The 16,925-nt window shown below is 34.1% G+C and overlaps 1 protein-coding gene and 1 long non-coding RNA gene across 3 annotated transcripts; both read left to right on the forward strand.

The window, feature by feature from the left end:
* The first annotated feature begins 1,017 nt into the window (after positions 1 to 1,017).
* LOC110382718 (uncharacterized) lies at positions 1,018 to 3,721 on the forward strand. 2 transcript variants are annotated; one of them, XM_064039318.1, is made up of 7 exons: positions 1,040 to 1,390; positions 1,677 to 1,705; positions 1,911 to 1,957; positions 2,045 to 2,133; positions 2,381 to 2,413; positions 3,000 to 3,123; positions 3,498 to 3,721. In XM_064039318.1, exons 1-7 carry the CDS (start codon positions 1,303 to 1,305, stop codon positions 3,649 to 3,651), a joined length of 564 nt encoding a protein of 187 aa, XP_063895388.1. In that variant the 5' UTR covers positions 1,040 to 1,302; the 3' UTR covers positions 3,652 to 3,721. The 2 variants fall into 2 exon arrangements, with proteins under 2 accessions (XP_063895389.1, XP_063895388.1); XM_064039319.1 differs by lacking the exon at positions 2,381 to 2,413 and having other exon boundaries at positions 1,018 to 1,390.
* Positions 3,722 to 4,017: 296 nt separating this feature from the next.
* LOC110382719 (uncharacterized) lies at positions 4,018 to 8,183 on the forward strand. The gene is made up of 3 exons (XR_002429988.3): positions 4,018 to 4,199; positions 4,346 to 4,469; positions 4,924 to 8,183. It is a non-coding gene; the product is annotated as an uncharacterized LOC110382719 (long non-coding RNA).
* Positions 8,184 to 16,925: the final 8,742 nt, after the last annotated feature.

Consider the following 16,925-nt stretch of genomic DNA (forward strand, 5'->3'; position numbering starts at 1 on the left):
TTCTTGACTCACTCAATTCTTGAGCGAGCGAGCTACGCCGCGTTGCAACTACGGGATTCAAACAATTAAGTGAAATATTGCTATTTCGCTCTAACGGAAAACCTATATACGTATTGTGTAAGTTAGATAAGGATAACAATAATTTTAGTAAGAATTTCATTGCCTATTCATTGCATTCAATGTGCACTCATTGAATGACTAGATGAACATCGCTTTAAACTTAAATTCATCAAATTGTGTTTGATTTATTTGCTCGTAAATAACTTGACAAATAATGTAATACAGTCAAACAACATTAAATATTATCATTTGTTTTTGCTACTTCTTGCAATTGAGAATATGTAACATGTTTCTGAACGAAAAATTACATTTCGTTATACTCAATATTTATTGTTGAACGAAAGCGGGAAATACATTGCGTCACTTAAAAGCCCGGGAATATTTAAGAAAAAGAATTTTGGAAATTGATATTATTGTAGCTTTATTTTTATTACACAAATACAAAATATCATAATTTTACGATACTAAAACATATCATAAACACATCATATCATAATGTTAGACAAAATGATATTTTAAACAAGTAGGTAATAAGTCAAAAGACAAGACTTTCGCACAAGATTATTTCGGGAACCTAAATACCTATTAGATGCTTTTATACAATTACTGATATAATTTATGTAAAAAACTGATTGATTTAAAATTGATTGAAATCTTATTAAACACTTCTGTATGGATTTTCTACAGTCAATAAGCCTTTCATCTTGAGGGAATATAACGTAGAACTACACTACACCCAGAAGCACATAGAAAAACTCTTTAGAAGAGAGAGTATACAAAGTGCAGTGGTAGCGCGGGCTTCTAGAATTCAACTTCATGGGCAGGTTTGGTAGTTCTTACGTGAAAGCCCGGAAGGCACAGTTTCTTTCACATTTTTTTATAATATCAGTGAGTATAGCAAACTTTCGGAATGGATGGATAATCTGCACGGTGAAGATTAAATAAAATAACTCCGTTCGTAAGCCGAATGGCAGCGAGGTCATACATCTATTTCGGTAACCCACGCTTCTGAGAGGGATACTCTTTGGCTAAAAGGTGCAAACCAAACAGTAGTATTTTGCGCTACTACTGAGAATTTCTATTGAAAATCAATACAATAAAATAATTTCTATCAGTGAAATATTGAGTGCGCTGCATATTATTAATAGAATCTTTCGTAACATTGTATCAAAGAGGATTTAAGCAGGCGGCTTTGTGTGGTTAATAACAGGACACAACTTCATTCAGAAGTGATACCTAAATATGATGCAAGTACGGACAGATTCGGTGCGGATAATGTTTTATAACATTATTTTTTTGTTTTTTATTCTTATTTGCAACTCGATTGCCTGTAAGTCATTTTTTTTTTCGTTTATTTATATTCTCTAAGATCTAGAACTGAAATTATACCCTTTGATTGAGTGGCTTGTGCTCTAAATCTGCTATAAATGTTTTAGTGTAAAATGATTTTACTCAACTTTGTTGTAATAATTATCATGTTATGAAGATTTGCCAGTTATTATTGATCTATTCATTACATACATACTTTTCCTTCAGCAAGACCTCATCTCCTTTGCCAGCCTACAATTGCGAAAATATTTTTAAGTTATAATTATTTTTTTCTGTTATGTACACAGTTGCAGAAGACGTTTCAACCGAAAATATAGTAAGTACCTACCTATTAAACAGCAGTGAATAATTATAAGTGCAGATTCTAGTAAAATATCTACTAAAAATCATTTTTGTAGATTTAATATGAATTTTAACACGATAGGTATGTACCGAATGGTAAACAAAGTTACATTCGACCCTTCAAAATTTAGACCTTCCTAGGATTTTAATTTATAATAACAGATTTAATTATTTTGCAGATGCAATTGCCATCGGACAATGAAACTTCGAAATGTGGATGTGACGAGTACGTAAATAAATAAATAATTTTCTGTCGTGTGTTTTTTTAATTTAATTTTTTATGTTGTCCTAAAAATAAACATAACTTTTTCAGAATGTTTGTCTACGATGCCGTTAATGACAGATGTATGGTGAATTTCAAAAAAGTTTTGAAAAAAGTCATGGTTCCTTACGCTAAGACAGGTAAGTAAATTCTTAATGATATAGGTATCCTATTTCGGTATCTTATGGAAATAAAAAAGGAAAATCTAGGAAAATAATCATGTGGACATGAAGCATGACCTTACTTGTGAAAACTAGTAAAAAGTAATTATGTAAGTAAGCGTTTTAACATTGGCAAGCAATGCATCTACACATACCTTTGTAGCAGGTCTTTACTCGGTCCTTTTAATCGTAAAAATACGAATATTAATTATAAATTGATTTACAGATGTCAACTCTTTACCCGAAGATGAATTAGCAAGTAAGTCTGATAGAACAAGATCAAGCATTGAGTTTAAATGCATTTGTGTAAGAAATTCAAACAAACGAATAATAGTAGTAAAAAACACGACCATTGTAACTATTCCTTCACTAAACAAAATGCTCGAAGTTCAGGATTTTGTTGTTTGTGGCTTCAGTAATCTCTACTAATATTTATTAAGCTTACCTATTATTGAAAAAAAAAACGCAATTGTTTTCTGGAATAATTAAAAAAAAAATGTTCTCGGCTGGTCTCATAGTAGGTATCCGACTCCGCTACTTTTTGCACAGTTTTTTTATTGCTTTCACTAAAAATGTAATGTGGCTTGATTGTTAACTAATCCTAAACAACATGTTTTTATAACACCGATTTGCTATGGCAGATTTATAGTAGAGCGTTGTATATTGATCTACCAATCTATGGACTTTGTACAACAAGTCATGATTATAACATGACTCCTCTCACTTTGGGTGTGGCAAGAAGATACCTATATACATATATCTAAATTCTATTGATTAAATCCTATGCCTACATTCAATGCGCTTTTTTATCCAACAATTTGAGCCTATTTTGCTTTTATTTCCAGGATCAATTTACGTCGAAGGTGAAAATCTATTCAGAGGGATCATGATCTCAGTAATCCTGTTCATAGCGTGCGCAAGTGCTTGTGTTCTAGCTGCTTGCATCTACTGCTGCAGAATTAATTACTCGTAAGTGCCAACTATTTGATGTAAGGAATGATGCTTCTCTAAAAAACATGATTATTAATTGCTGTAGTATCCTGCCTAGAATGATTCGCCAACTATTGAAAAAAAAAACATCCTTTCGATAGAAAAGATGGCTGGAGCATGTCAATTGCTTGGAATACCCCATCATAGAAACTATTATATCAAAATCCAAGCCAAAAACTGCTAGACCTAACTGTTGTAACTAAAATATCAAGACGACCAACACCTTAGTCTGTCTGTGACCATGGATGTTGTAAAGGATCCGAAACGTCTGGATTAAATAATATTAATATAACCGCGATAAAATCCGTAAAACTAGTTTTATTTATAAGGTAAAATACATTTTTGTTTTACAGGGATTGGACATTGAAACATAACGTTAAGGCTCTGGCAAAGAACCTGAAAACAAACTACGATCCTAAGAAAATGTCTCCAAAGCCTGCTCCATTACCAGCGATATCTGAAAGCTGTAGCGTCGTTGTGGAACCAGCGGGTGTCTTTGTTGCTTAATTTACTAAGTGAAATTTTTTTTTGTATCAATAACTAAAAATAAATACTACAACACAACACTCGCAGTACATTTTTTGTTATATTATTTGATTATTTTATCTATTAGGATGAAGAGTGCTGCTTTATTTTTCATTCTAATAATTTTTATATTCTAATAAGACCCATTCATCTAAATACGGAAAATAACGAAATTACAAAAGGTGATGATTGTCAGTAGTAACAATGTACCAAACTGTTTCAAAATAGGACGTAAATTTCTGAACGAAACACTACCAAACGCTCTCACCTTATTGGTTAGAAAAATCATTTTCGTTCGCTATTGGTGGATTTAATATTGACGTAGAGCAAGAGCAAGAACTTGACAAACTTGGCAGTTGACACTGACAGGCTAGTTTATGTTTTCGTCGGTTTTCTGCCTGCGCCATGTATTGAATTGACTGAATTTCCGAGGTTTTCTGAATAAATAAAACTAAAATACTGTTAATTATAAGCTAGAGCTTTTATATCTGATGTCAAACTATTGTGACGTTACTGCGATTTCCAACAAGGTGCGGTTGTTAATCATCAAGTTACATTTGTTTTTTATTTACTGTTGATACCTATTATTTCTGTTTATATTTCATAACAGTGAAGAAAATACATTTTGCATTACATTTTTATTATGTTATAAATGTGTATGTGTACCTTTTTACAGGGCATACAACCTTTTTGGTGATCATGCTGGACGGTAGCTTGATGGATATGGTTCTGACTACTCTGGGCGTACTATTGAGTATGGCGATGTTAAGCTGTTTATGCTGTATTTGTATGAAATTCAGGTTCGTATGAATGTATTGTTATTGAAGCATATATTGCCTCTGTTATAAACTCGCAACTTGAGATAGCAATTGAAAACTTCCTTGAGTCATTCAATGAAAAGAGCGAATATCCTGCAATCAATCACAATTGCATTCCATATTCAAATGAACATCTACTGTTAAATTAAGATTTCCTTGCTGTCATTGTAGAGGTCAAGAAAAAAAAAAACTAACATATTAACTTGTTTATACATTGTTTTAACCTGGATTTACAAATTCATGTGAAGTAGTAGACTTTAAAATTTTCAAGTGCATCATTGTTCTATAATATAGGTAAATATATTGTGTCATCCTAGGGTGACATTGTTCCATGAGAGACATTTGATTTTGATCTATTATCAATATATCTGTAGAATAATTTATATAAAAAACTAAATGCATTTAATCATTAATTTTTATCTTCCAATCATTCCAGTGACCGCAAGATGAAGAGTTATGTAGTGGAAATGGCTAAAAAGAAAGGTATTAAAGTGGATTTAGATAAACTGGATCCAAAATACAAACAATGTGATTCGCCACAGTTAAACGAGAACTGCACAATAATGATACCAGATGTCGCCATTGTTCTTTAGCTTAACCTGCTTGGTCAACATTACATTTAAACATTAACATTTTTTAAAGGAGTATACTGTTTTGGGATACCCATAGATTTAGGCTCCTACTATTGTTCCAAAGATTGACTATTACGTGATGAGTCTAAAACATAGGCACTTTAACAAAAACAAGCAACATCTTGAAAAATGTTTTAAATTTTAAATAATCCTATGATTGAAATTATGTAACACCACAAATACTGATTTTAAAGTTGAGGAATGCAGCTCATATGTATTGAGACACCCATGTAAAAGTCAGTCGCTTGATGTATTTCAGTTTTGGCTTCATTAAAATCACTCAAATGCCAATTTATCTACTATTCTATATCTGTGGGGATACCAATGAATTTGCGTATGTTTAAAGTATATAAGTTAACTCTATAGACACTGCGCTCCTGAGCAAGTTAGCCTTTTCCAAGTTTATAGGAATTGGCATGTAGTCCCAGCTTGCAGAACCCACTGACTTGGGTACTCTTGGGAACAGTTGTCATAATTATCATCAGCTTCTCTACTGAACAATCTGGAATACTTTAAAAGTTAGATTGATACTAAAGTTTTGTTTGACTAGAAGTCACAGAGAAGGTAGTTTAACAAACTAAAGATAAAACTTGCTTTTAAATAATCTGAGATATATGAGTATGATTCTATTTGGGGTAAATAGTCAAGTTTTTATAAGAATCTTTAATCTTTTTAAGAAGAGTTTTCTTGTTGAATTCTGCTAAAGGACTGAACTGAAGCATTTGTCAGGATATTGATCAATGGTATGATTGTGATAGGCTAAGATTCTGTAGCTATCTATTGCAATATATTTGGGGTAAACCCCATGTTAACTTATTGCATTGTATTGTATAAGCAAAAATTGCCAAATAAAAAACTAAAACCACTGTGCGGTTAATATTAGCTATAGTGTAATGTGAAATTATATTCTAAATCCCAATTCTAGGATGTTGCATGTCTCTTATAATTATATTTGACATTCCGTAATAGGAATGCATAGTTTTTACTAAATGGAAAACCAGTATTAATTTATGACCAAAGAATTTAGGTAATTATTATACTTTTATTTTGATACTTTGATAACTTAATTTGCTATTTTTTGACTGTTTTAAGACTCATATTTCTATAGCTCTCTCTGAAGTTCCTAAATGATTAATAGACTTAGTATTGCCTACAAGATAACTCAATACTTGTCTATTTTCTACCTGTTGGCCAAGAAGTTTTTTATGTAAATTTTATTAATATGAAGACAGATTAGGTTTAGATTGTGTATAGTAATAGTATAGTATTTTAGAATGCACTTTACAGGTCATATTAATATTTAAAATATTACAAAAATAATTGTCTTGGTCACCTTGGCTCATTGGAGCTTAGCAAGCTACATGATAGTGCTTTGTAAATTATTTGCTTCTTAGAAGCTTTCAGTAGCTTTCAAGTGTTCAATTATAAAGTGAGATGGTATTTATGTACCGGTAGATTGTATTTGTATTGAATCGAGTATTTGGTGTTTATTACTACAGTAAAAGATAAACTGTAATTTTACATAAAAACAGTAAAATTAATTAAATAGTAATGATTATTGTAGTACTAAAAGACCCCAAGTACGGCTTCGTATTTTATATTGTGAGTTAGATCTTATCACTAATGCACGTGAGTATTGCATTGCCTACGAAGGGCCCTAATTCTAATATGACCAATGACCATAGACATGTTATGGCCTGGTTATTAGATTTACATATACCTACATACCTTCATGATTTATAATCTAGATTCTTTTCTGCTACTGACTTCCCAATTGTATCAAATACGAGGTAAATATGTATATTAAGCGTAGAAGTGTCCAACATTTGCTACAGGTAAAAACGTAGAATTTATAAAAAAATATGTATTAAGAGAATTTTAGCTCAGTTGAACTCATTCACTTTAAAATAAGGGGATTATAATCTCATTATGCCTATAGAAGTAAGACATTTTTGTGGAAAAACTTGCCTTAATAGTGTGAACGTTCTTATTCAGATATATTTTTACATAACTACCTTAATGAAACTAAATGAAATGCTCGAGTTTGTATTTTTTTAATAATGATCAATACTCCGCCTAAAATAGTTTTGTATATTGATCTATTCTCATTGATACTTACCTATAGTCTTATATTTGACGCCACATTTTTGAAAATGACTTTAAATTTACTATACACAGCATACCACTTTTTTGGTAGTAAAACAGGCTGCGCTGGCCCCTAATAAAATTGGGGTAAAGCCAGGAAGATGAAGTCTTTGCCAATTTTCTGTAAATGTTTTGGAAATACATACCTACATGTGTAAGTTAAATCGCTAAATGTACTCGAAATTAACAACGCCTAAATAAAATTGAATAGCTGAAAAATGTATTATTTATGAAACTCTATTTTAATATCGTTTAACTCTAACATGAACTCTTAGTACCAATTTGATGAGAGAAACAATTAATTGATTAGATTAAAGATAGCTAAAAAAGATTGATAGCCCTTATTGTACCTACACGTAATAAATATTATTATATTATGTGACAAACATTTCTCCGTCATTCGTTTTGCCGATGAACGGTTCACCGACAGAAGAACGATTAGCCGACACAACTTTTTGTCTAACCCTGGGATATAAAACAAGCCTGTCATGTAGACCTATTTTTCATTTATTCTTTACACCTGAATCAAGTGACACCGATTATTGCTGTCGAATACCTACGTATGTTTTTTATATCCAGGGAACAGTTGAGTCGGCGAATCGTTCCGTCATTGAAACATTCTAACGGTGAAAAAAAAGTGAAACTTTCATCGGCGAAACTAATGGCGGAGAAATGTTTCAGAATCTATTATGTCTAGGTAAGTGTAGCGCACAATAAGACTATATTAAGTAAAGAATATGCCAAACATTTTCTATATCCTTAATTTAACTACACTATCTACTATCTATTGATGATGCCCCTGCTTCAAAATGTATATACTGCCATTGGTTTCGTGTGACTGAAAGAATTAAGATACTATTTAAAGAACAAAGTATTATAACCTTTAGAAAACTGAAATAAAGTAATTTCTTAAAAGCAAGTTTCAATATTTTCTTGCTCTCCCCACTTAAGTTTAAAAAAATGTTGAATTGCTATTTATTTTACTGTAAGTATTCTTGTCAGCGACCCAATTATGTTTATATACCTAGGTAGATAAATGTTTATATATCAAAATTGATTCTTGTGGAAAGGTACTCTAAAGGCGACGCCATTACCCAATGGAGGTTTTATATTATAAATAATTTTGTTATAAACCTCCTTTCTATATATATTTTTTTGATTTTTGAAATTATTTTAAAAGAATTGTCATTGTCATTTTTGACTTATAATTTTTTGTTTATTTACCACATAATAGTTTGTTTATTTCATCTAAAAATCAAATAGTTGGTAGCTTAGGTAAGTGCAATATTTATAATTATTATTGGATAATGTATTATTAATATATTACCTACTTACATGTCCGTACAGCTTTATGCATTGTTCAAGTACCTACTAGAACAGGAGATATTAAACATTTCTCATGGATTTTTTTACCGGTTTTCCCTATAGGGGGAGTGATTTTTAACGAAAAGTTTGGGCGAGAAATTAAAAAGAAAAGCTATAACCGATAAAAATCTCATAACGTGTTTGAGTTTCGAATGATTCTTATTCGAATATAAGGCGCCATGTTTTTAGCACACTATTGGTTTACAAAATGTCAGTGTTCATTTCCCGCGCAAACGTTTCCTTGAAATCACTCCCCCTGTCGTCAAGGAAATACATTTTTAGAGGTAGTTGTTGTTTACAGTGCAATAACCACACAAAATAGAGGCAGTTGACTTGTTATTAGTATCACGTCTTTCAACCTCACAGGATTATTCGCATCACGCTTTTAGATAGCTTTATCACTGTTATCATGTTGACGCAGCCTCCAGTCGTTCTCTTTATATTATTTTGACCCAAATTTTCTCTAAGAAATTAAGCTAAATAAAAATTGAATTCGAGTATCGGTACTTGATAACATTGTTATAGGTCTAGAAAAATAACGTATTTAATAAGAATTCTTATTATTCGTTTATTCCTTGTAAAATATCTATTACGACAAAAATCGGATTGTTTGTAAATTCCTGTTCCTTCTAGGTATCAATGTAATATTTCTGTTATTTGGTCATCAGAAATTATTTCGTTGTCTCCTTGTTTATCTTATATCCCTTGCAATTTATACTTGCTATTTCTTTACTCTTTTTGGCAGTTTCCTTCACTCGTATGTAGTTCTCATTAACGCAGCGGTTCCCGAATTCTTTTGGTTTCGGAACCCTTTTCGTTTCACCATTTTTTGGCGGAACCCTAGCTTAAGTAAGAAGTAAACTGAAGACGTAAATACACTTAGATACGGCTCATGGCGCGTGGTAGCGCACCAAATTGTTATATGGTTAGAGACATACTTAGTATACTCAGGCGTGGCATGACTATCTACCGCACGGGCCAGAAAACAATTTAGCCGCCCTTGACTTTATGTATTAGGTATGTAAATAGTTTTCAATTTGAAGACAGACAAAGTAAACGTAAAAAGAGATAGTTTGGGTATTGTAAAGGTGCGAGGCGAGCGAGCGCGATTTTTTCTTAACTAAAAAGAGAAGTTCCAAGCACCCGCTAGTATAGAAAGACATGCAGTAGTAGCCGTGATCGCGAGCGAAGCGAGCGCCAATTTTTTGTTAGTTTAAGTACCAACACAAAATAAATAGAACCACTGTAAATTAATAAGGTCTCAAAAACTACAATATCCACACAAAAAAGCAAATACAAATGAATAAGGAGCTGCTAGCGAAGAAAGCGCTATTGCTTTTTCTGAACCAGAGGAATTAAAAATAAACATATGAAAGGAAAAATGAATAAACCTCGACGGAAGACAAATCGTGGAAACGAACAGAAAAGCATCACGTAACACGGAGGCGCGAGCGAAGCGAGCGCGAAATTTCCTCAGTTTGGAGGTGCAAAAATTGAAAATAATTTAACACTTTGATTCATGACGTCACGTCCTGTCAAAAACCAAAAAATGCGGTGATTTTTGGCCGACTTGCTACCTTCTTTTGCCGATTGCCGAAGACCTGGGGGTATTGAGTAAGTCTACAATTTGCAAAACACGGAATTAAATTATCTGCTGCTGTGGCCTTCCCCCGTCACTTGTCGCGAACTCGTACTTAGTTATCGGCACGGATATTGAGCGCTGACCTTCACCTGCGCAGAAGCGATTTACTGCCTTATTGCCTTATACGTACGGATGCGCAAAGCGATGCCCACTCTTCCGCCGAGAGCCCAATATCCGTGCCGGTAACTGTACACTCGCGAGTGGTACCTACATGGTGCCTAAATGTAATTTTGGAATGCAATATTTTAAAACAATTTAATTGATAATAAATAATAATTTAATATTGTCAAAAGTGAAACGTTTAACTATATGGAAATCTTAAATTTTCCGCGGAACCCCTGAGGACCTGTCACGGAACCTCAGGGTTCCGCGGAACCCCATTTGGGAATCGCTGCATTAACGTGTACGTTTCTTAGTTATATGAACTGTATTGTGAGTTTTGCAGCTCAAAACACATCTCGAGTGTAAGTAGGTATAGTTCTGGTCCAACTTAATGACGACTCGGAACATTATGCGTGTCGCTACGCAGAAACCAATTTTAGGTATGTATCAACACTCGACGGAGTTGTACCATATGGGTTGCACTTGTGCTCGAAATATATTTGGAAACCGCCTTTGATTTTGACGAAAGCTTTACTTAAGTACTTACCTATGCTTACGTATTAGGTAATATTTAGTAATATGTAGGTACACTCCATTTTAGTAGGCAATACAATAGTTAACTAAAAAAAAAATATTCTTGATATTACTTTTTATTTAAAAACTCAGTTTTTAAAAAGGCTATCTTAAAATAAGCGTAACTTTGTTTTACTACTTAAATATTTAATAAATTGTAAGAAGCAACCCTCACGGTCACTGAACTGTGCGCTATCGCATTAGAATAACAATCAAGCGCTCGAGCTTTTAAGGTTCATTTTATAACGCAGCTAGGAATTTGTAGGTAGTTGGGGAACTTGTAGGTGCTTATAACAGTAGGTATGGACTTTTTTGTATGGAGTGATTTATCTGTTACGTAGTAACTATTATATAATCTGTGGTCGCGGTCAGCCCTTGGCATCGGTTCGTGCAAACAAAATAAAAACTTAGTAAAATATCACAATACAATTTCGTTAACTATTTCATTCATTCAATTTCATGATACCACCTTGAGTTTGAATGTGTTCTGGGCTTTTTTGTACATCAGCACAGTTTTCTTGTTGACATTAGGGGATCCTCACTCGACTCGACTTAAAGGACCAAGGTGTAATCTCAGGTACAATAACTTGCCACGAGATATATGTAAAGGGGTTGTTACTAAGCCTACCAAGATTAGGTAATCTAGGGACTACTTTGATAGAAATCTTAGCGGCTCCACATGCTATTGCGGTACAAAACAATAGAATACTTTTATATGAAAGCTAGTAATTGAAAGTTTTTTAAAGGCTGTAAAAGGAAGATATTTTTTTAATTATTGTTTGATTATTCCTCAAGGTATCTTCACTGCGAGCAGTGATCTTCACTATCTATTAGCTTTATCGTTTCGTAACTTTTTCGTGGCGGCCATAAAATCTGAGTACCAGTTTACTTAGATTTTATAGCCGCCATAAATCAATTTATTCAATACTGCCAAAGACGCGTCGACCTGCACACTCGAAGGCGTATAAGGACAGCATTCGCATTTTAGAGGCACAAAGGTATTGCAGGCGGATAAGCATGAAACGTTAGTTAGAAGAGTTTGTCAGATACTCTTTCGGAAAATCAACTTACACAAAGGTATTTAGGTATTTGTGGTAAATAATATATATTGTTATTTACATAGGCATTGAAACCATTCCATAATAGATTGGATTGAATAGCCTTAGCAAATCCTTCGCTGTGGTCTTGTTGAGCTTACGGTACTTAACTCACGGGGAAACCCATGAGTTTGTACTTACATGTATGTACCTGTATAATATTCCAATGGGTCTCTACCTACATCCTAAATCCTCACCCTACACACATTAATGCTACGTAAACTTTAATTAAAGTCATTGAACAGAGGTATAACATCTGATTTTGTTTCACAATACTCCCAAAATGTAACGAGCCATTTGAGAATTGAAAATGCTTTCTCTTCACTTCTGGATTCAACTGATCTTCATAGTTATTTTTATCAACACGTAAGTCCAAATTGCTTCCAGAATTAAGAATAAGAAAACTTAAGTATTGTGTCGTAATTTGACAACACAAAAAAACACTTAACAGTCCAAAATGGCTAACAGTTGCAGGCGAAGGAAGGCTCTGTAAGAAAACTCGCAGTTCATCGCGTAATTCGTATAATCTGTTTAAAACTCTTCCCCTGGAAAGCCTCACTTCCGTGTGTAGATGAGTGATTGATGCTGACTTTTCATATCTTCACACGTTTTTTTGAATAGCCTTGCCTGCAGTAGACCGACTGCAAGCAAGCAATACCTTCTATCTGACATTTTTGTTTCAAAAAACTCGTATCTACCATAAACTACCTTTAGATTCGAAATAAAAACAAAAAACTTTATTAAGCAATACTATGCGTAAAAAAAGAAAACTTTGATTTTCAGTATCTCATTATACCTACCTCGGAATAAGGATTTTATTAAGTTTTATTGTTCCCCTTTAAAATCCACCCGGAGTCAGATAGGAGGTATTGCTTGCTTGCAGTCGAGACGTGTTTTCACAAAATTGACGATTTGTACTGCTGGTTCAAGGACCTGTTTTAAATGAAAGCACTCTACACGGCAAGAGCATGACGATGTAAAATACAATGACTACTAGTACAATTTTGCGCAACGGTTTTAATTCTTGTCACCGTTCCTTTTACTTTATCAATTATGGCTGCAGCTCCATCGCTGCATACATTAATACATTTGTTCCAATCAATGAAGTCTTTTCTTTTTATGTCTTTTTTTTATCAATAACTTTAAAAATTTCTTCTCCCGTTGTATTGAAAGAAAGAAAAAAACATTGATCTGAAATCTTGTGAATACGGTCAGATACGATATTGTTTGAGCACTGCACCGTTGACACTTTCTTAGCTGCATCCTCTCCAAGCAAGCAGGCAACAACTTCAGTCATGCATGGTTTCAACAAATCTTCGGCTATTGTGTGAGGTTTTCCAGCTCGCGCAATCTTGTAACTAAGCATGAATGAGGCTTTCGTGGCTTTTTCACTATCGGTTTTTGCGTATTTTTGTAAAGCGGTCACATCTGCCTGATGAACATCTTTTTGTCTTTCAAAAAATTAATGTTTTTACATCAAAGTGAAAACCTGATTTAAAACGTTTCAGTACATCCAAGATCTTCGTCTTCATTGGTGTTATTTTCATTACTCATCACACATCTTTATTATTCTGATCATCAAATGACCAATTCTCGTCAATATGAATGTTATGATCTTTATAAAGATTACATTGCAAATACAAATTTGAAATTATTATTTTTTGGGTCTTATACGCTCCTCACGTCCGTGTTTGTGGAACATCTTACGTTTCAGGTCTACTGTAATAACATGCGTATCTGATACTGACCTAGGCAATGAAGTAACGATAGTGTTTACCAGTGGCGAAGGGTGGTTTAATGAAATAGGGAAGCCGCAGCAAAAAAAAACTGGGGGGGGGAGTACTCAGGGATGGGGGGGAGAGGTAATGGAGGTAATTTCTCAGTCCACCTTTTAGCACTGACTGACAGACTGATAGTTTCAACATGTTTTCTCGAAGAATTCGGCAGATTATTAATAGGTATCTATAAAACTTTATTATCTTTATAAAAAATAAGTTCCTTCCTAAAGTAAATAATCTGTCGGAAAACGTCTAATGCGGTAAATGCTATCCTAGTTAAGTTTTAAAAGTAGGTACACTAAAAAGAAACCTGATGCAAACTGTCTACGTATCAAAATAACTCATTTCAACGTAGGTCTCTCTATTTTCACTACACACACTGTACTTATACTGAGTACCAGGTCACAGTGCGATCGCGGTGATTAGCAGGGAGTATGATACTGTCAACTACAGAAACAAAATTATATACTTGATGAACGCAAAAAATTATAAATTCCCAAGTAGGGTCATTAAATCGCGGAGAATCTTAACACCGCGATTCAGGATTTGCATAAAAATGCACAACGCCATCTATGTTGACATAATGTAACTAAAACACTTAAACTAACATAAAATATTGTACACACACGAACTATGTTATTTCTAAATGATACACACACTAATAAATTCAATTAAGTAATACAAAGAACAAATTGTTAATGGTATTATCTAAAACAAAATAAGAACAATGAGAGTGAATTTGTCTGATTTGTTTGTTTACATATTTGAGAGCTCTAAGCGCTGTCACTCGCGCGTAGACAGATATAGCTACTCTACTCTTGACGCGTTCTTTCTCGTTCACTCGCGAGTTTTGATTGGTGGAAGCCGCTCCGTGAGCCGGCTTACCGCTCGCCCTTATTTTGAGAACATCGCGCGGCGCGGCGTGGATGACGTCACGCAAGCGTAGTTTTGTATGGAGGAGGAAGCCGCGGCTTGTTTAGTAGGAGCAAAATGTTTCAAGTAATCTATAGACAATTTTTTTACGGTGGTAGGCGTTTTGTTATACCTACATATTTAAATTGTGTGGTTTAAATGATTATATTAATTATACCAATACCTATATTATAACTTATACCTATGCTTCTTTCTTGAAATTCGAAAGGGAAGCCGATGGGAATCGGCTTATAAGGACGCCTCGCCACTGGTGTTTACTTCAACAGGTATATTTATTACATTTCCTGCAAGGCCATGCTGAAATCCTAGGCCGCTTCCTCTTTTATGAAAATAACGCTCACAATTTTTATGAAAATATGTCGAGCACATACTAGGTGTTTTTCGATAGGAGTAAGACTGATATTTCCTTCCTGACATTTCAGGAAATATCAACCCATTTGCTCTGGCTAAACGAGGAATTTTAAAACACCGTACATCTGTTGTGCATGTGTTACAACCTTTATCTACATCTGGGTTTGTGACAAATAGTCATCGGTATATTTATCACTTTTTAATCTCAATGAAGATTTTGAAATTTTAATACTCTTCTTGTGCCACAAACGTCCACAACAGTGACATGGGTTTAAAATGCCCTTCTTGTGCTGCAGAAAGATAGTCTTCACAAACACCTTCCCAATTGGACATAAACCTTTGTTTACGTGACTCAGCTGCATTTTGTTCATTGATACCACAATCTGCATCTTGACGAGCCACAAGATGCGCTTGAGTGTTTCGTATTTGCTCGGCATCGTAGTCGTAATCAGGATCGAATCGAGCAATCCGGTGTGCTTGAGTGTTTCGTATTTGCTCGGCTTCGCGGTGGTCACTGGTCAGGATCGAATCGAGCATTACAGTGCGCTCGAGTGTTTCGTATTTGCTCGGAACCCTGATAAGTGCTTTTTAATTTTTTTGAAACAATGGATCGTGACGATAAATCGCGTGGTATAAATGGTTCACAAAGTACTAGAAGTGCTGCCGATGAGCTTGTTACCACGAAGTTTCGTCTTCATTGAGGTGAAACACGTTATGTAAACACGCAAACAAAGTTTGTAGATACCTACGTACACAGTCAGAAACTTTAGTCTGTTCGTTTCTGTTGAATTTTGACTTACAAACTTTATAATTTGATATTGCTATTCGAATTCTCAGTTATTGATCTGTCCAATGTTTCATGGTCCACATTTTACGTCAGTGATTTTTGTTCTTAACTTTGAGTCTTTACTAGGTTACTTCATAAAACAAAACACTAAACTAAATTTTAATGAGGCTTCACTTCGGTAGGTCAGATTGGCTCTCGCCATGTAGGCAAATTTTTTATAAAGTATAAAGTAAAAATGTGTAAAGCTCTAGTTAGTGCATCCTTCCATTTCTGCCTATCAAGTGCTAATTCTTCAAGGCTATTTAGGCTCTATTACCCAACGAATTCTACTGGAAAATGCGAAATTTAAAAGTCTGTAATATTCCGTATTCCTAAGTATACTAGAAATGTATTTCTCCTGAGTATTGCTTTGAAATCACATCCAACAGGAACGTTTTAAAGGTAAGTTCAATTTCTTTTTATTAACTCCGGGTCAAAGTTGGAAAAGCAAAGGTAATGCAATTGACCGTATAGAAATAAAAACGAAAAATGTAGTCGTGATGATATGATTTTCAATTCCTTTGTGATTTTTGTTTCGTAATAATCGTAATCCACGAATTGAATATCGTACTGAATCTATTTTAGGAATATGATCATTTATAAAAAAAACCGGAGCTTTTTATGAACGCAAAAAGTCTGGCGGCTAGGACACTTCTTTCGATTAGCGTTCATAAAAAAAGTTTTTGAGCGATAGTTATTTAATTTTAAACACTCAAATTAATGTCAGTTTATATTGCACTAGGGCTAGGGCGCACTAGGATTTTAAGGACGCTTTTTTGCGTATTTACCTATAGAAATGGTGTGTCAGTGTTAGAGCCCCCGCAGACCACAGACTTTTTATCGGCCGATAGTTTAGTCGGGTTGGCCTGCTAGTACGCACACCGAGCCAACTAAACAGTTTAGTCGGTGATGAGTGCGCAAACTATCCAACAGTCTGCCGACTATGTGCTAGTTTCTAACCAACTGGTGAAAAGAGTGGTCGCCCCGCACAATG

This window comes from Helicoverpa armigera, chromosome 19 (genome assembly GCF_030705265.1).
Source record: "Helicoverpa armigera isolate CAAS_96S chromosome 19, ASM3070526v1, whole genome shotgun sequence".
Lineage (NCBI taxonomy): Eukaryota > Metazoa > Arthropoda > Insecta > Lepidoptera > Noctuidae > Helicoverpa > Helicoverpa armigera.